The following is a 20,309-nucleotide window of genomic DNA, read 5'->3' on the forward strand; positions in this document are numbered from 1 at the left end:
AGACATTCTTTTATATCCCATTTTAGGTTTTTTCTCCCACCTCCAAATATTCAGCCTCTTTCTATCACTTCCTCCATGACAGTTGGCCCTTATCTTTTCCCCACTCTATTCCCTCCTCTACCTAGCATACATGATTGAGGTAAGGTCACTGCCTGAGAACTTCCATTTCATTTCCTTGAGATATACCACCCCAAGATCTTTTGCCACTTAAACTCCCAGGGTCATTTCTTAGTCCTGGGCCAACTCCTCATTCCCCCACCCTGCCACATTATATTTGGGATTATATAGGGAGTTAGTCCTTTAACTTCTTTGTCTGCCAGCATCTACTATTCTATGTTCCTCTTTCCCCATGTTTGGTAAGGGACAGAATAGAAGGCTCCCAGTCTCTCCCATTCAGAGGAAATTCTAAGACATACATATTCCCCACCTCAAACTCCAGCTTTAAGGAGGGAGGTCTTATTCTAATACAAGTTAGAATACAGATGTAAACCAATAAAGAAAGCTAAACTACAAACACTAAATGCAGAGGAAGCCAGAAATTGTCTGGAAATAGCAAAGGTATTCATGGTGTTCTCTGGCTTCATTCTAATATAAATGAGGTTCACTCATTCATCTGCTCTAGAGGGTGCCTAGGGGCTTCTAAGTGCTTAGCATCAGCCCACCTCTGACTGTCTGAGCTGTGTTTGCATGACTGTGGGTCATGCAGTGTTGGAGTCTTTCCTTCTCAGAGGCTGCTGCCTTTTGCTTCCCTAAGTATATGACAACTGGTCATGCTTTCTATTTAAAGGCAACCTAAATTTACATTATGCAGCTGTCTTTGTACTGCTGGAATCTGTATCAGAATCACATTCAGTAAATAAGAAAATTGTTGTTCTTGGTACTTCCCAAGTATTCTCCTCTAGGCTTTGGGTCATCCAGTGCCAACCAAAGCATTCTCTGCTTTGTCCCTTCTTCTTTTGGCAGGGGAACAGGTGGTGGTGGTTGGTTACATGAATAAGTTCTTTACTGGTGATTTCTGAGATTTTGATGCACCCATCACCTGAACAGTGTACACTGTACCCAATTTGTGATATTTTATCCCTCACCCCCCCCTTTCCCCTGAGTCCCCCAACATCATTCTTATGCCTTTGAAGCCTAATAGCTTAGCTCCTACTTATGAATGAGAAAATAAGTAGGAGCAATAACCAAATGATGTTTCATTTTCCATTCCTGAGTTACTGCACTTAGAATAATGGTCTTTAATTCCATCCAGGTTGCCGCGAATGCCATTATTTTGTTTCTTTCTATGGCTGTGTAATATTCCTATATATATATATATATATATATATATATATATGCGCCACATTTTCTTTATCCACTCATTGGTTGACAGGCATTTGGGCTGGTTCCATATTTTTGCAATTGCAAATTGTGCTGCTGTAAACATGCGTGTGCAAGTATCTTTTTCATATAATGACTTCTTTTCCTCTGGGTAAATACCTAGTAGTTAGATTGCTGGATCAAATGGTAGATCTACTTTGAGTTCTTTAAGGAATCTCCACATTGTTTTCCATAGTGGTTATACTAGTTTACATTCCCACCAGCAGGGTAAAAGTGTTACTTTTTCACCACAACCATACCAACATCTATTATTTTTTTGATTATGGCCATTCTTGCAGGAGTAAGGTGGTATTGCATTATAGTTTTGATTTGCATTTCCCTGATCATTAGTGACGTTGAGCATTTTTTCATATGTCTGTTGGCCATTTGTATATCTTCTTTTGAGAATTGTCACTCATATCCTTAGCCCACTTTTTGATGGGATTTTTTTTTCTTCTTGATTTGTTTGAGTTCCTTATCAATCCTGGATATTAGTCCTTTGTCAGATGCATAGTTTGTGAAGATTTTCTCCCACTCTGTGGGTTATGTGTTTACTGATTATTTATTTTGCTGTGTAGAAGCTCTTTCGTTTAATTAGGTCCCATCTATATATCTTTGTTTTTGTTGCATTTGCTTTTGGGTTCTTGGTCATGAAGTCTTTGCCTATGCCAGTGTCTAGAAGGGTTTTTCCAATGTTATCTTCTAGAATCTTTATGGTTTAGGTCTTAGATTTAAGTCTTTGATCCATCTTGAGTTGATTTTTGTATAAGGTGAGAGATAAGGATCCAGCTTCATTCTTCTCCATGTGGCTTGCCAATTATTCCAGCACCATTTGTTAAACAGGGTGTTCTTTCCAGACTTTATGTTTTTGTTTGCTTTGTCAAAGATCAGTTGGCTGTAAGTATTTGGGTTTATTTTCTGGATTCTCTATTGTGTTCCATTGGTTTCTGTGCCTATTTTTATACCCGTACCATGCTGTTTTGGTGACTATGGCATTATAATATAGGGTATTTGGTAATTTGATGCCTCCAGATTCGTTCTTTTTGCTTAGTTTTGCTTTAGCTATGCAGGCTCTTTTTTTTTGGTTCCATATGAATTCTAAGATTTTTTTTCTAATTCAGTGAAGAATTATGGTGGTATTTTGATGGGAATTTTATTGAATTTGAAGATTGATTTTGGGAGTATGGTCATTTTCACAATATTGATTCTACCCATCCATGAGCATGGGATGTGTTTCCATTTGTTTGTGTCATCTGTGATTTTTTTCAGCTGCGTTTTGTAGTTTTCCTTGTAGAGGTCTTTCACCTCCTTGGGTAGATATATTCCTAAGTATTTCTTTTTCTTTTTTTTTTTTTTTGCGCTATTGTAAAAGAGGTTGAGTCTTTATTTGATTTTCAGCTTGGTCACTGTTGGTGTGTAGCAGTGCTACTGATTTGTGTACATTGATTTTGTATCCTGAAACTTTACTGAATTCATTTATCAGTTCTAGGAGCTTTTTGGATGAATCTTTAGAGTTTTCTAGGTATATGATCATGTCATCAGTCAACAGAGATAGTTTGACTTCTTTTTTACTGATTTGGATGCCCTTTATTTCTTTCTCTTGTCTGATTGCTTTGGCTAGGACTTTCAGTACTATGTTGAATAGAAGTGCTGAGAGTGGGCATCCTTGTCTTCTTCCAGTTCTCAGGGAGAATGCTTTCAACTTTTCCCCATTCAATATAATGTTGGCTGTGGGTTTGTCATAGATGGCTTTTATTACCTTAAGGTATGTCCTTTCCATGCCAATTTTGCTGAGGGTTTTAATCATAAAGGGATGCTGGATTTTGTCAAATTATTTTTCCGTGTCTATTGAGATGATTGTGTGATTTTTGTTTTTAATTCTGTTTATGAGGTGTATTGCATTTATTGACTTGCATATGTTAAATCATCCCTGCATCCCTCATATGAAACCCACTTGATCATGGTGGATTATCTTTGTGATATGCTGTCGGATTCAGTTAGCTAGTATTTTGTTCAGGGTTTTTGCATCTATGTTCATCAGGGATATTGGTCTGTAGTTTTCTTTTTCTCTTATATCCTTTCCTGGTTTTGCTATTAGGGTGATACTGGCTTCATAGAATGATTGAAGGGAGGATTCCCTCTTTCTCTATCTTTTAGAATAGTGTCAGTAAAATTGGTACCAATTCTTCTTTGAATGTTTGATAGAATTTAGCTGTGAATCTGTCTGGTCCTGGACTTTTTTGTTGGTAATTTTCATATTACTGTTTTTTTTTTGTTTTTTTTGTTTTTAAACAGTGTCTTGCTGTGCTCCCCAGGTTGGAGTGCAGTGGCGCAGTTTCGACTCACTGCAACCTCTGCCTCCCAGGTTCAAGCAATTCTACCTCAGCCTCCTGAGAGCTGGGATTACAGGTGCCTGCCACCACACCCAGGTAATTTTTGTATTTTTTAGTGTTGGCCAGGCTGGTCTCGAACTCCTGAGCTCAAATGCCCACCTTGGCCTGCCAAAGCACTGTCATTACAGGCATGAGCCACCACACCCGGCCTATATTACTATTTCAATCTCCCTGCTTGCTCTCGTTCTTTTCAGAGTTTCTGTTTCTTCTAGGAGTTTAATCTAGGAGGGTTTAATCTAGGAGGGCTTACTCTAGGAGGGTTGTATATTTCCAGGAATTTATCCATCTTTTCTAGGTTTTCTACTTCGTGCATGTAAAGGCGTTCATAGTAGCCTTGAATGATCTTTTGTATTTCAGTAGTATCGGTTTGAATATCTCCTGTTTCATTTCTAATTGAGCTTATTTGGATCTTCTCTCTTCTTTTCTTGGTTAATCTTGCTAATGGTCTATTGATTTCATTCACCTTTTCAAAGAACCATCTTTTTTGTTTCATTATCTGTTGAATTTTTTTTTTGTTTCAATTTCATTTAGTTCTGCTCTGATCTTTGTTATTTCTTTTCTTTTATTGGGTTTGAATTTTGTTTGTTCTTGTTTCTCTGGTGTCTTGAAGTGTGATCTTAGGTTGGCTATTTGAGTTCTTTCAGATTTTTTGATGTAGACATTCAATGCTATGAACTTTCCTCTTAGTACTGCTTTTGCTGTATCCCAGAGGTTTTGATAGGTTGTGTCACTATTATCATTCAGTTCAAAGAATTTTTTAATTTCCATCTTGATTTCATTATTGACCCAATGATCATTCGGGAGCAGGTTATTTAATTTCCATGTATTTGCATGGTTTTGAGAGTTCCTTTTGGAGTTAATTTCCAATTTTATCCCACTGTGGTCTGAGAGACCACTTGCTATAATTTCAATTTTCTTAAATATGTTGAGACTTGTTTTGTAGCCTATCATATGTTCTTTCTTGTAGAATGTTCCATGTGCTGATGAATAGAATATATGTTTGCAGTTGTTGCATAGACTGTAAATATCTGTTAGCTCCATTTGTTCTAGGGTATCATTTAAGTCCATTGTTTCTTGGTTGACTTTCTGTCTTGATGACCTGTCTAGTGCTGTCAGTGGAGTATTCAAGTCCCCCACTATTACTGTGTTGCTGTCTATCTCATTTCTTAGGTCTAGTGGTAATTGTTTTATAAATTTGGGAGCTCCAGTGTTAGGTGCATATATGTTTAGGATTGTGATATTTTCCTGTTGGACTAGTCCTTTTATCATTATATAATGTCCCTCTTTGCCTTTTTTAACTGTTGTTGCTTTAAAGTCTGTTTTATCTGATGTAAGAATAGCTGCTCCTGCTTGCTTTTGGCGTCCATTTGCATGGAATATCTTTGTCTGCCCCTTCACCTTAAGTTTATGTGAGTCCTTATGTGTCAGGTGAGTCTCTTGAAGACAGCAGGTACTTGGTTGGTGAATTCTTATCCATTCTGCCATTCTGTATCTTTTAAGTGGAGCATTTAGGCCATTTACATTCAACGTTAGTATTTGGAAGTGAAGTACTATTGTATTCATCATGCTAGTTGTTGCCTGAATACTTATTTTTTTCATTTTATTATGGTTTTATAGTTCCTGTGCGATGTATGCTTCAAGGAGGTTCTATATTGGTGTATTTTGAGGATTTCTTTCAAGATTTAGAGCTCCTTTTAATGTTGGCTTGGTAGTGGTGAATTCTCTCAGCATTTGCTTGTCTGAAAAAGACTGTATCTTTCCTTCATTTATGAAGCTTAGTTTCACTGGATACAAAATTCTTAGCTGATAATTGTTTCATTTAAGGAGGCTAAAGATAGGATCCCAATCCCTTTTAGCTTGTAGGATTTCTGCTGAGAAATCTGCTGTTAATCTGATAGGTTTTTTTTTAATAGATTACCTGATGCTTTTGCCTCACAGCTCTTAAGATTCTTTCCTTTATCTTGACTTTAGATCACCTGATGACTATGTGTGTAGGCAATGATCTTTTTGTGATGAACTTCCCAGGCGTTCTTTGAGCTTCTTGTATTTGGATGTCTGGATCTCTAGCAAGGCCAGGGAAGTTTTCCTCAATTATTCCCTCAAATATGTTTTCCAAACAATTAGATTTCTCTTCTTCCTCAGGAACACTAATTATTCTTAGGTTTGGTTGCTTAACATAATTCCAAACTTCTTGGAGGCTTTGTTCATTTTTTTAAATTCTTTTTTGTCTTTGTTAGATTGGGTTAATTTGAAAGCCTTGTTTTCAAGCTCTGAAGTTCTTTCTTCTGCTTGTCCAATTCTATTACTGAGACTTTCCAGTGTATTTCTGAATTTCTCTAAGTGTGTCCTTCATTTCCAGAAGTTGTGATTTTTTTTTTATTTATGCTATCTATTTCTCTTTTTTGATTTCTTAAAGTTGATATTCACCTTTCTCTGGTGCCTCCTTTAATAGGTTAATAATTGACCTTCTGAATTCTTTTTCTGGCAGTTCAGAGATTTCTTCTTGTTTTGGATCCATTGCTGGTGAGCTAGTGTGATCTTTCGGGGTTGTTGAAGAACCTTGTTTTGTCATAGTACCAGAATTGTTTTTCTGGTTCCTTCTCATTTGGGTAGACTATGTCAGATGGAAGATCTGGGGCTCAAGCGCTGTTGTTCAGACTCTTTTGTCCCATGGGGTGCTCCCTTGTTTTGGTGCTCTCCCACTTTCCCTAGGGATGGATTCTCTTGGCCCTCCTGGTATGTTCCTACAGTAGTTCTTGGAGCAAAAGTTCATGATGTGTCTCTCCAGACACTGCTATGTCTGTCCAAGTGGGAGCTGCAAGTTAGTCCTGCCTCCCATCTGCCATTTTTCCCTGCTTTGTCTCTTCTTTAAGTCTTTTTGGATTTGATCCATACAAATCAATGTTCTGCTCAGGCTTATTTTGCTCTGTTCTATTTAGTTTGCCTGAAACATATTTCACTAGTAGCCCCAGTTATCAAGTCTGGTTCTACCCTTCAGTGAGGTTCACCTTCTTCACTAACATCAGTTCCTTTTAATATCCCCCAAAATAATTCTATTTGGGCCTATTTACAGGATCCGAGAGCATCCTCTTTTTCAGGCTGAGAGTCAACTTTTGTTTTTGGCTCACTTGTGGGATAGAAGTGGCTACTTTTACACCTGTATTCTTTGGGGAAAAAAAGATCCTCTGTACCTCTTTCTTGGCAGTATGACTGACTGTCTCTATAAGGCTTTCCTTGATGAACTCCACCTTTCTCCTCCTCAGAACTTTATTGTTTATATTTTTCCAGGAAGTAGAATGAAGAATCTTGTTAAAAGAAAAAAATGCTGCAAACAGGGAAAGAGTGTACATTGAGGAACATTATTATAACATTCCTAGCTAGGATCACCATCTCTACTCTCCCTCCAAATAAATGCCATAAGCCTATGCTTCTCACAGTTATCAAAATGACACACTCCTGGTGGCAAGGAGAGGGAGAGTGCATGCAACTTGGGAGTCAGATGTGTAGCAGGAAGTAAGAAGAATCAAACCAGCTGCTGGCCAAGGTTGCCCTATCATTTACTGATATCATTTAATTAACTTACTCTTCTGACCCAAGTTCAACAGGATGTAACTTACCACACTTCTTCCCTACTCCTCAAAGATTTCTACAAACTTCTAGGGGCTTACATGCACACCTGGGAAGGCTCTGTGGGTTGCCTGGGCTAAGGAAAGTCCACGTTACCTATTTTGATTTTTTCTTATGGTATTTATATATTAATGTACTTAATAATTTATTAATGTTTCTGACTATAACTAACAAAATTAAAATCCAGCTACACATAGAAATCAATATAATTGTGAAGTCTTTTTACTTATACTAAAGGTTGTAAAACAGCAGTACTCATTGCCTAATTTTTATGACTTTCATTTAAATTAGTGGCTCTATACTGGGGTGATTTTTCCTCCCACGTGATATTTGGCAATGCCTGGATACATTTTTGGTTACCACAACAAGGAAAGGAGTGTGACCAGCATCTAGTGGGTAGAGGCCAGAGATGCTGTTAAACACCCTACAGTGCACAAGACAACCCTACAACAGAGAATTGCCCAGTCCCAAATGTCAATAGTGCTAAAATTGATCAACCCTTTTTTAAATTTTGAAGGAAGTCATTTTTCTCATATTCTTCACTAGTAATTCTCTAACTTCATTTTGTGATGTCTTCTGTAGCTAATAACAACTACCTGTGTGGCTTGCATTTCTGACTCACATTATATTTTTAGTGGATAGCACTTGATTGAGAAATTTCATCCTGCTCTGTTTTTTTGGGTTTTTTGTTTTGTTTTGTTTTGTTTTGTTTTTGAGACGGAGTCTGGCTCTGTCGCCCAGGCTGGAGTGCAGTGGTGCAATCTCGACTCACTGCAAGCTCAGCCTCCCAGGTTCACCCCATTCTCCTGCCTCAGACTGCCTAGTAGCTGGGACTACAGGCACCTGCCACCACTCCCGGCTATTTTTTTTTTTTTTTGTATTTTTAGTAGAGATGGGGTTTCACCATGTTAGCCAGGATGATCTCGATCTCCTGAACTTGTGATCCGCCCGCCTTGGCCTCCCAAAGTGCTGGGATTACAGGCGTGAGCCACTGCACCCGGTCAGCTAATAACAACTATTAATGTGACTGATATTTATACTGATTTCTATGAGGAAGTTTACCACTATTATTTTTTTACAAATATTTGTTCATTTAAAAAAAATTAGTTATCCTTGGATCTAGCTAGGACCATTATTAAATTTGAACTAAGAATCTGCATTTTATATTTTACAAAAGAATCACATGTATTAAAAATCAAACCAAATTATTCTGGACCATGTTTTATGAAAAACAAAATCTGCTGTAGAACTAATGAAAAGATTTTGAAAAATAATTTGGTTCAAAAACTTTAAGATGTCTAAAAGATTTCTACTCTCAGGAAAACACTAAGTATTTTTCATCTATTTAGGAAAAAATCCTGAATATATTGCATTAATTTAGCTTTTCTTCTGTTTCATTTCCAAATTTTACTCACGTTTCATTCTTTTCTTTAGGATAAATCTAAATGAAAATATATCAATTATTTATATTTGATAGTTGATTTGAAGGTTTAGAATCACTGCTCTTCTCAAACCATTAGGCAAACCTCTAACTAAACAGATGGGCTTTAAACATGTTTTACAAAATTTATATTTTACCAAATGGGAATAATTAGAGGTAACTGATACTATAACCAATATATGTATTTGGAAAGAAGTTTCTCTTCCCTTTTCACAAAACTGTCACGACAGTGTTCCACATCATACACATAAATGCAAAAAGACAACCATTTACATCTGAATTACTGTCATTTCTTGTATGTAAAATTCTCTTTGTTTATGGCACACTTTAATGCCAGATGCATCTCGGTTTTCACATGAATCACATCTCGTTTGTCTTTCGACAACCTTGAAATGTGTCAGTATGCTTATTAATTTCATTGCATATATTTATTCATTATGCTACACTCTACATGTTTTTTAAATGTGCAATTTTTTCATGGGAAGTTAATGACAAAAATAGATTGCTCTGCATTTTTCTAGTATCTATGACAGAAAAGTTAACCTTTTTTTGTTTGCTTGTTAATGTGTCATTAAGGTGCTAGAGCAACATTGTCCAGTAGTAATATAATGTAAGTCACAAATATAATTTAAATTTTCCTACTAGCCGAATTAAAAGAAGTCAAGAAAAATGAGTGAAACTAACATATCATAACAATATATTTTGTTCAATCCACTATATATCCAAAATATTATCATTCTAAAATGTAATCAACATATAAAAAGTTATTGAGATTTTTACTTTTTTTCATACTAAGTCTTCAAAATCTGGTGTGTATTTCATGCTTCCAACATATCTCATATTACATGCTAAGTATTCATCTGAAGTACCTGATCTGTGTTTAGATCCCATATAATTTTACAGTTAAAAAAGTTGATTTACATACTTAAGTTGTTCCAAACAAACTTGAAAATGTTCCAGTAACTGAGTCAAGTACCAAAGAATCATTTTCCTCAATATTTGCACCCACATTCACAAATAATTGATTTGACTTTCATGCAGAAGCATACTAATTTTAAAACTACATCTCAGTTAAATCAATTCACTAATTCTTATGTTAATTTAGTATTAATCTTGAATTCAATGTCAAAAAACAATCTTAGATTTATCAATATCAAGAAAGCCCTCAAATTTTTCTTGTACTTTTGCAGCCAATTTACATGCTGTCATTTATAAGTAAAATACTTTGCATATTTATTCACATGTCAAATCACTATTACTCATTTGTATTATGAAAAGTTTGAATTTTAACATATATGCTTGTACCTGTGTAGTTAGGTCATGAATAAGCTTTTTTCCTCTCAATGATGTCTCCAAATTTCACTCTTACAGATATTATTTTCTAATAACAGTAAACAAATATATTGTATTATTACCATATTTTACAGAGTTTCAGCTAACCCTAGCCTGTGGCAACACTATATTTTATAGGCCTAAGGTTAGAGCATTTGTGGACTCCCCTTCCCCAAGTGAAAGCAGATGCACTTTTCTACATGCAACTTCATATTTGATTGCTCCCTAGTGGCAAATTTGCAAACCAGGGAGCCCACGTAGTGCCTTCTTCAACTGGGCAAAGTTATGGGCGATATTCATATTAAGTCACTTTGTATCTCTGATTGGTAATCTATTGTTTTGCATTTCTTTTATTATTGAAGTGTTTAGTCTTGCCTGAAAAATCTCCACTGTTCAAAACAGGCTTTATCCAAACAAGTCTTCATCCAAACAAGTCTATTAAGTCACCAGTTTGAATCTTTTTATATTTATTTCCAAGGTGGCCGGGAAGTTCTGGGGCTAAAGTAATGCTACTATGCCCCTCACTGAACACAGGCCTCCTGGAAAACAGCATATATTTAAGGTTTGGTAAAAATAAATTATCTGGGAACTCATTATATCCTATATCTTCTATTTGATTATTCTTCTAGGCTTTGTGAACTTCTGTATAAGAATTAACAAATAAGAAAGCATACGTCCACATAAGAGCTTATACATTAATTTTCATAACAGCATTATTCATAATAGTTGAAAAGTAGAAACAATCCAAATGTCCATCAACTGATGAATAGATAAACAAAATGTGGTATATCCACATAGTGGAACATTATTCAGCCATAAACAGGAATCAACCACTGATACATGCTACAACATGGATGAACCTTGAAAGCATTATGCTACATTAAAGAAGCCAGTCACAAAAGGCCGATACCATTTGTATGAAACATCTAGAATAGACAATTGCATAGAGATAGAACATAGATTAGTGGTTGCCAGGAGCTGGAGGAAGGGGAAAATGGGGAGTGACTGTTGATGAGTATGAGGTTTCCTTTGGGGATCATGAAAATGCTCTGGAATAAAGTACTGGTGATGTTCAACTTCGTGACTAAATTAAAAACTGCTGGATTGTACACTTTAAATGGGCGAATTTATGGTATGTGGATTATATTTCAATGAATATTATTAATAATTCAATAATATTGATTATATTTCAATGAATATTAAGTATATCTATATATTAAGAATTATTGAACAAATGATTTTTAAAAATATAGTGTTTCCTATAGCCTTTACTAGCAGAGAAGACCCTTGCCCGTAGAACCTCCCATCCTGTCTTTACCAATACACTAGAGGTTTATTTAACTTATTTTGAGTGGAAGGAATTTTTTCATCCTGAATGTTCTAACTGGACTAGGAGTCAAAAGATCTGGATTTCCCTCTTCCAAAATCTGGTAGTTATGAGTTGTATAACTTTGGATCGAGTCTGGCGTTCAATTTCCTCATCTGTAAAAATGGCAATGGATTTGATGACATAAGTCAGGCATTTTTTAAAGACATTAATTTCCTTGTATAATTGTGTGGAAGGGACCTGATGATATTAAAAGACTCTTCCATTCCTCTCTCCTAGAGAATAGCCAAGTACTGCTGCAGAAAATCACCCAACAGGCCATGGTCCCCAACCTCAAATGGGCACTCAACACTGCCCAGCTATCCAGCTTTTTTTCTCCAAGTAGCTAATTCTTTCATTCCCACTGTAAGCCATTTAAACTCTTCACCACTCTCAAAAACCATTCCTATACCCTGCACACTTCTCCTTCTACTGTTAGAACATGATGTTACTTTTTACTTCACAGAGAAAATAGAAGCCAAGAGATAGCCAGTCTCTTAATATCCCCTTAGCTAAATGCATAAACTTGTCTGCATTCCATCTTCCTTCCTTCCTGTTACAGAGAGGAGGGCCTTACTTTTTGCATTAGGCAATTCTCCCACTGTGCTTTGAGGGTCATTCTATCCACCTTCTTAGGAACCTGACACAACTCCTTTTACCTGTACTCTCTTCCAATGGGTCCTTGCCAACAACTGCTAACCTAGTTCAAGCTTCTCTTACTAACAAAATAAAATATTGAACCCAGAGGATTGCTGGTATTTCTAGTTACTGACTAAAGAATAGCTGCCATTGGGCAAGGGTTGAATCACAGTTTATAATTCATTTTGTTGGCCAGCTTTGCCATTAGGTTATTCTTGATTATTATCTTTTTATAATTTGAAAGCATTTGCATTAATTAAAATTGTATGCATTGTTTATTCATACTTTTATGTTTCATTCTTTCATATTCACACTCAGTGTGATATTTGTGTGATGATTTGATTATTCTTTGTCTTTGCCACTTGATTGTAAGCTCACTGAGAACAGGTTCTGTGTCTGTATCCCCAGAGCACATAATAAAAACTCAGTAAATATTTGTTAGAAAAAATGAATGAAGGAGGCCAGGCGCAGTGGCTCACGCCTGTAATCCCAGCACTTTGGGACGCCAAGGCGGGCGAATCACAAGGTTAGGAGTTCGAGACCAGCCTGACCAACATGGTGAAACCCCATCTCTACTGAAAATACAAAAATTAGCCAGGCATGGTGGCACGAGCCTTTAATCCCAGCTACTCAGGAGGTTAAGGCAGGAGAATTGGTTGAACCGGGAGGCAGTTGCAGTGAGCCAAGATTGCGCCACTGCACTCCAGCCTGGGCAACAGAGTGAGACTCCATCTCAAATAGAAAAGAAAACATGAATGAAGGAATGGAATTCTATGAGACAGAACAAGCAAATGACTAAATATCAGTTTGTTTAAAATTAGGCTGGTTTATAGATGTTAAATATTTTTAAATGCATTGTACATTATGATAACCAAAAATGAGCATGAAATTTTTTGATGTTTTTATTCAGGCCATGGAAGCAGGTCTCTCAGAGGTAAAAAGTGAGTTACAGTCACGTGATGATCTCTTGAGAATTATAGAAATGGAACGATTGCAATTACACAGAGAATTATTAAAAATAGGAGAGTGCCAAAATGCTCAAGGAAATAAAACAAGGTATAATCTTTATATTTGACAATCTGAGAGAACTGTTCAAAACATGATGTTTGAATGTTTTTAAGAGTTTTATATTTGAAATGAGAATAAAAAGTCTATTTTGTATTAACATGTTAATTAGTGGGTAATATTAAATATTAAAAATAAAATTTATGGTTATTTTATCTTCAAAATTAACATCTTCACTTACCTAGAAAATTATAACATGTCCTGATTTACGGATATTTCTGTCACACTGAGTCAGACCTGGTGGCTCCCAGCACTTTGGAAGGCCGAGGTGGGAGGACCACTTGAGCCCAGGATTTCAAGACAAACCTTAGGCAACATAGTGAGACCCTGACTCTTCAAAAAAATTTTTTATTACCTGGGCATGGGGGCGCACACCTGTAGTCCCGTCTACTTGGGAGGCTGAGCTGGGAGGGTCACTTGAGCCTGGGAGGTCAAGGTTGCAGTGAGCTGTGATCATGCCACTGTACTCCAGCCTGGGCAACAGAGTGAGATCCTGTCTCAAAAAAAAAAAAAGATATTATACAAAAATAGTATACAACTAGTATTCAATTATGTATCCTCAGAGAAATAAGATTTATTCTATATTTTTAAATGCCTTCGTTTTGACTGCCTATACTTGATGTCAACTTTTTCACTTGTACATATTGTATTTATTTTGGCCACCACACTCGCCATCTTGTCAGTTCCATTGAGGATTCTTCTTAAAACAGATTTTTTTTCTCTTTTAAAATCAGACAGATATTGTATGTTCCATAAACATAAAGGAAATCAGACAGATATTGTATATTCCATAAACACAAAAGAAATGGGACTGCTGAGGATTGTTAAATGTTTATGCTTGTGAATAGACAGTTTGACTGCTTTAATAGTTCATTGATGCTCTTATTCTCATAGAACTTGAATCTTTCTCAAAATCAGAAAGCTAATGCCAGATCAATGATAGGATTTTAAAAATTGAATAGCCAAACAGTGAGGGATGCTTTATTGAAAGATTGTTATATTGTTTTAAAGGCAATAATTATTTCTTCAAAGTTGTGAGACCTTCAAAGTTGCAAGACCTGCTAGCATTTCTTTGAGGTCTATGCTTAATAACAAATGGCAAGTTAAGATCCCTAAAATGACCTATTTGTGTGTCTCACCAAGGATGGTGACAGAATGCCTATTAGCTAATCTGCATTATCAAGTGCTCTGTATACAAGATGTATATTATCATCAATCTGATATTTATTACATGTAGTACTGTTCCAGTATGGTGAGTAATGTCTTCACATGAAGAAAATATATTCCTAAAAACATAAGACATTTCACAGAAGAGCACACCAGTCAACCCATGTCTAGCTCTGGCTTTGTGAAGAGCATTGTAGGTACTTTTTATGGTGCTCTTAAGACCCATGCTGAATTCCAAACAGTGCCAACAGCCCTTCAATACACTATTTAATCTAAAATCTTGCACTTATTTATATATTTGGCCAGTAAAAACTTTTTTGTTCTGCCTGTTTACCATCCTGTATTTAACTTGGCATTTATTTTGGTCTCCAAACTACATCTTTCTTATTCTAGAATTCAGTTCTAGAATTCTGAGATTTGATGAAAAGGTATAAGTTTAACTTTTCACAAACTTCCATTGTATTTTAGAATTTTCAGCCTTCATCTTTTCCACTAAAAGAGTCTAATTTTTTTAGTTTGTTCTCATATGAATTCTGTTCTATCAGCTTTATTGTTTTGGTTTATTTTATTTAGACTGTTGCTTCTTTGTAGTTGTATCAAAGTGAAGTACCCCAGACTACTGATAATAGATGCATAGTAGTTTTATAAAAGTAGCATGGTAATGTTCTTACTCATTTTCAGAAACTTTCTCAATAATGCTAAGCTTTTGTTAGCTTTTTCTATCTTTTTTTTAGTTGTAGAAGCACCCTGGGTTGATATGTTCTGAGAGTTATTAAACTGATTTCATACTGTTGTTCTACATGACAAATAATAGTTCCCTTATACATGTACATTAGCATTTTATATTATCATGATTACGGTTTTCTTCTATGCACTTGTCCACATTGGAGTTTGACATTTGTGTCATTCACTCACAGAATTTTGCAAGATCACCATGAGGATTTTAGCATTCAATTCAGCATTCTACTTCCTGAAATTGCTTAGGAAGAATTGAAAAATACGAAATTTTTTCACTCATTTCAAATTATAGGAAATAATGAAAACTTAAGACTGATCCTGAAATAATATTTTAGGAGAATATTTGATAAAATGGAAAATGCTCACAATATATTACTAAGTGGGAAACAAAGGGACACTGAAAAATAATGTGTATAGTATATTCCAATTGTATGGGAAGTATATATTTCTTTACACATATATATGCATAGGGAAAAATATATTTACCGCACATAAAAATGCTAATGATGGTTTTTCCTGAGTGTTAACATTACAGCAGTATATTATGCTCTGATATACTTTGTTATCCACAGTTAAGATATATATTTGATAATCACAAAAAAGCAATCTAGTCTAGATACATGTAGCTCAGGGATATCACTACCAACTTACACCTTTTATAATAGATCCTCTATTTTCAATCTTTAAATTAGTAATTTCTATATCATTACTCAGATTTGGGTTTTTTATTTGTGTGGTTGAAGTTTCTGAAGGTGTGGAATCTTCTCAAAAGTTATCTGGAAACCTAAAATTGTACTCACAAGTGGATATGTTCCTCAAAACAAGAGACTGCTCCAGAATAGTCAAGCCTGACTTCCAGTAGAAAGCATGCTGCTTCCCCTACCTGGTTATGTTTATTTTTGTGTTTTTGTGATTTTTATTTCACTGGTTTGTCTCATATGAAAGTGAACATTATCTGCTTAGACATCTTCAAACCTCCTATGGGTATGATACTCTTTATACTAGTTTCTGCTTTTCTCCTCTAATATTAATATGTGGTTGCAATTCCACTTTATAAATTAAGCAGCCAAAGAATAGATGTATTTGGAGTACTCTCTGGTTAGACTGTCAGAGTTAATGATATTTTATCTCTTTTATAGAACAGTTGCTCCCCTTAGACTTATGACATAGTTCCTTTCCACAATACATTAGCAAGTTGGGTGTGTTTCCTTTTCTTAAATGTGTTACCAAGCTATTTTACTATAGGAAACAGTCTTTTCTTTTTATCCCAAAATCTTATCTACATGTGCAATCCCAGTATTCTGCCAATTTTTAATGTATAATTGAAATTCCTTATTAATTGCTTCCTTTCTTCCATTAAAACCATTTGCACTTAAAGATGTAAATACTTATGGGATCTGAATGTATTAGAACTTGCAATTTCTGTAACTAAAAATGTTTCCAACAAAGTAATGATCTATCTATCTCTGCAGCCTGTAATGGTCTAAATTAACGGTATAATCATAACAATTTATCAAGTTAAGCTTAATTTTAATCATTATTTTGTTTAATTTGTAGACTTGAATCATCTTATTTGCCTTCTATTAAAGAACCAGAAAGGAAAATAAAAGAGCCGTTTTCAGTAACGCAAGATCAACCAAATCATGAAAAAGAATTGAATAAGGTATGAAAAATAATGAGTTCCATTCTTCCAGGTAGATGTGAACTCTTTACATACAAAGGGAGTTAAAAAAAATCTTTCTTCTCACTCCCTTTGTTTTCCTTCTGTATTTTTTTGTAAGGTGATAATCTGCCAAGCTGCTAATTCTGACATTTTTCTGTGTGAGACTACAAAAAACACAAACCTTAAGTTATCACTCTGCTACTGGGAGACTGCCCACGAAACGTAGAGGGTGGAGGGCCGGAGGCTCCATGATAGGTGGCTTATAGCAAGAAAGTTGAGAGCACAGACTCTGGTGCTCAACCACACACGTAAGCTTGGAGAAGTTTCCCGTGCAAGATACTGAGGAGCCTCATTTCTAAGGTGGAAATAATTGGTACCTACCTCATAAGTTTGTGATGAGGATTAAATGAGTTAATAATAGCTGCTACTTAAATAGCAGTTAACATGTGCCAGGAACTGTTCTAGGGACTTAAGAAATCCTACTTCATTTATTCCTCACAACCATCTAATGAAGTAGGTCCTAATACTACCCTCTTTTTACATTTGAGGAAACTAAGGCACCAAGAAAAAGTAACTTCCTTCAACATTACAGGGCTATTAAGTGGCAGAGGCCATATTTGAATCTAGGCAATCTGGCTCCAGTATCCATACTGTTACCCTAAGTTAAAATCTATGAGATAATGCACTTAAAGTGCTTAAAATAGGATCTAGCTCAGAGGAAGTATCTAGTAAATATTGGTTCAATAGTTATTTATTGCACCCACATTTTTTCACTGAGCACCTAACATGTGCCAGGAACTCTGCTGGAGCTAGAAATACAAGGATGAGTAAGTCCTGGGCACTGTCCTTAAAGAGCTTGTGGTTCTTTACTGTCCTACAAAGAGTATGATTTTCTCCTCCCTCTAGTACAATCCAGTAATGGCCTTCTTTCTGTGAATTTATCATAGCTACTCTCCACCTCTCTGGTCTTTAGGTTTGAGGATCAGGCAGAATATTTAATGCTATAAAATCTAAACAATTAAAAGTTAAATAAACTTGGGTGTGGCTTTGAATTATCAATTAGTGCACTGCATAGTGCTTGACACACAGTAAATTAAAATAAATACTTAGAGAATGAGTTAGTTAATATTAAGGCTAAATTTTCACATAAATATATAGGGTTATAAATTCAGTGGTTTGTACAAATTTAACAAACATTTATTGAGTATCTAGGAGAACTATAGCTATTCTGCTAATTTCTATAGGAAATACAATAATATGAAAGACAGGTACTGTCTGCCAAAGAGTTGACTGTCAGAGAACTAACAGAGGTTAAGTAGAGAAAAGGTGTTATGAATCAATGATCATTTTTCATATATTTTGAACACTTTAATGCCATATAATCTCACAAATTTTATTTTGCTGACTTAAAAATATAACTTTAAAAAACTCTTTTTTACTGGTGTCCCCAGTGAATGATAAAAGATTGGTTAAAGCCACCTAAAGTGTAGTTACATGATTCTTAACCTCATAGATTTAGATAAAGCAATAAAACTGAATAATATAAAGAATCTACCGATTTTGCACAGTTTTGACAAGGTGGGAGAGAGTATGAGGCACAAAATTCCTCATAAGCTCTTGGAGGCCACTAAATACCAGAATGCTGTGCAAAAAAAAGGTAACAAATGAATTTTATATAAATAGCTTCCAACTGGCCGGGCATGGTGGCTCACGCCTGTAATCCCAGCACTTTGGGAGGCTGAGGCGGGCAGATCACCAGGTCAGGAGTTTGAGACCAGCCTGACCAACATGGTGAAACCCCGTCTCTACTAAAAATACAAAAATTAGGTGGGCGTGGTGGCGGGCGCCTGTAATCCCAGCTACTCAGGAGGCTGAGGCAGGAGAATTGCTTGAACTTGGGAGGCAGAGGTTGCAGTGAGCTGAGATTGCACCATGGCATTCCAGCCTGGGCAACAGAGCCAGAAAAAAAAAAAAAACTTCCAAGTGTTTCTGGAGAGCATTTTCATTCTCTTGTAATAAAACTAACAAGGGATATATATTATGAATCTTGCAAGTATTTTATTTCTTTTCCTTTTTTACAGTCTAGAAATGTTTTAGCCGTTTATTTTGTGATAACATTCACATTTTCAATAAACCAAAAGTCATTTGGAGTTGAGGTAAATTAGTTTCTTCTTTCATTAAGAAAGAAGCTTTGCAGTATAGTATGTTAACATCTAAATATTGTGAAAATAATAAAAATCGTTTACTCCTTTTTCACAGTAGTATATTCATTTTTTTACATTTTAAAAGTTCCATTTTGGCCAGGTGCGGTGGCTCATGCCTGTAATCCCAGCACTTTGGGAGGCCAAGGTGGGCGGATCATGAGGTCAGGAGTTCGAGACCATCTTGGCCAATATGGTGAAACCCCGTCTCTACTAAAAATACAAAAATTAGCCAGGCATGGTGACGCTCACCTGTAGTCCCAGCTACTCGAGAGGCTGAGGCAGGAGAATCACTTGAACCCGGGAGGCGGAGGTTGCAGTGAACCCAGATTGTGCCACTGCACTCCAGCCTGGGCGACAAAACAAAATTCCATCTCAAAAAAAAAAAAAAAAGTTCCATTTTAAGTGGAACATGTTAAACTATGCCAAAGGGATGCGATCAGCAAAATCCATGCTGGGACAAACTATAGACTGACCATGTTATTTCATCAAATAAATTGGAAGGTAAAAACTTGGAGACAGAAGAGATTAAAGGAGACTTGTAATATTGTCCTCCGGGTTAGGATACTTGTGCTCGTGTCTCTTAGTCTCCGCCTCGTTCTCGTTCCTGTGAGTCTTTTTTAAAAAAATCTGTTAAATGATGAGGTTCAATCATGTGATTTCTAAGGTCATATCCAACTCTGAAACTCTACATATGTTGGTAATACGAATAGAATCAGATGAGGGAAGGGTTGGTGGCATAAAGCCTGATGGTGGATCACATTTGCCTCTGGACGTGTACTTTCCATGTTAGGTCACCCCACTCTTAAGCGTCATCCCCTAAAACACAGCTTTTTCTAATCTCACTCTAGGTGTCATCCTCTAAAACCCAGATTTTTCCAATCTGTCTGTAGGTGTCAACCCCTAAAACTCAGGTTTTTCCAAATGTGAACCACCTTCCACACCTTCCAGGACCCTTGCCTCAGAGGTTGCAGAGCACAGTAGTTCACAGGTCCTGGAATTAGACTACCTTTCACAAGAAATGTGATGTGAAAAGTTATGCACCTTAATTTTTTAATCTCTTAAATAGAGTAGTCTGCAAAATAGAGAGACATTGTGGGGATTAAATGAGATGATGCATGTAAACTACTTAGAACACAAAAAGAGAGGCTTTAAAAAGATATATGAGCCAGTCACAATGAGTGGATCATATTTAGATCCTAATTCAATTAAACTTAACATTTATTATATTTCTGAGACAAGCTTGAATTTGAATACTGCCTAGATACTTGATGATATTAAGGAATTCTTAATTTTTACAGACATTGTAATAACATTC

At 35.9% G+C, this 20,309-nt stretch overlaps 1 protein-coding gene across 5 annotated transcripts in view; it reads left to right on the top strand.

Annotated features, from left to right (window-relative positions):
* Nucleotides 1-20,309, top strand: part of DEUP1 (deuterosome assembly protein 1) — a 94,294-nt gene that overhangs the window by 40,436 nt on the left and 33,549 nt on the right. For all 5 annotated transcript variants that reach the window (XM_058446682.1, XM_032168106.2, XM_058446684.1 and 2 more), the window contains 2 exons: nt 13,068-13,213; nt 16,685-16,790. In XM_058446682.1, coding sequence (XP_058302665.1) covers nt 13,068-13,213; nt 16,685-16,790 — 252 coding nt within the window. The remainder of the gene's footprint in view (nt 1-13,067; nt 13,214-16,684; nt 16,791-20,309) is intronic.

This window comes from Hylobates moloch, unplaced genomic scaffold (assembly GCF_009828535.3).
Source record: "Hylobates moloch isolate HMO894 unplaced genomic scaffold, HMol_V3 SCAFFOLD_11, whole genome shotgun sequence".
Lineage (NCBI taxonomy): Eukaryota > Metazoa > Chordata > Mammalia > Primates > Hylobatidae > Hylobates > Hylobates moloch.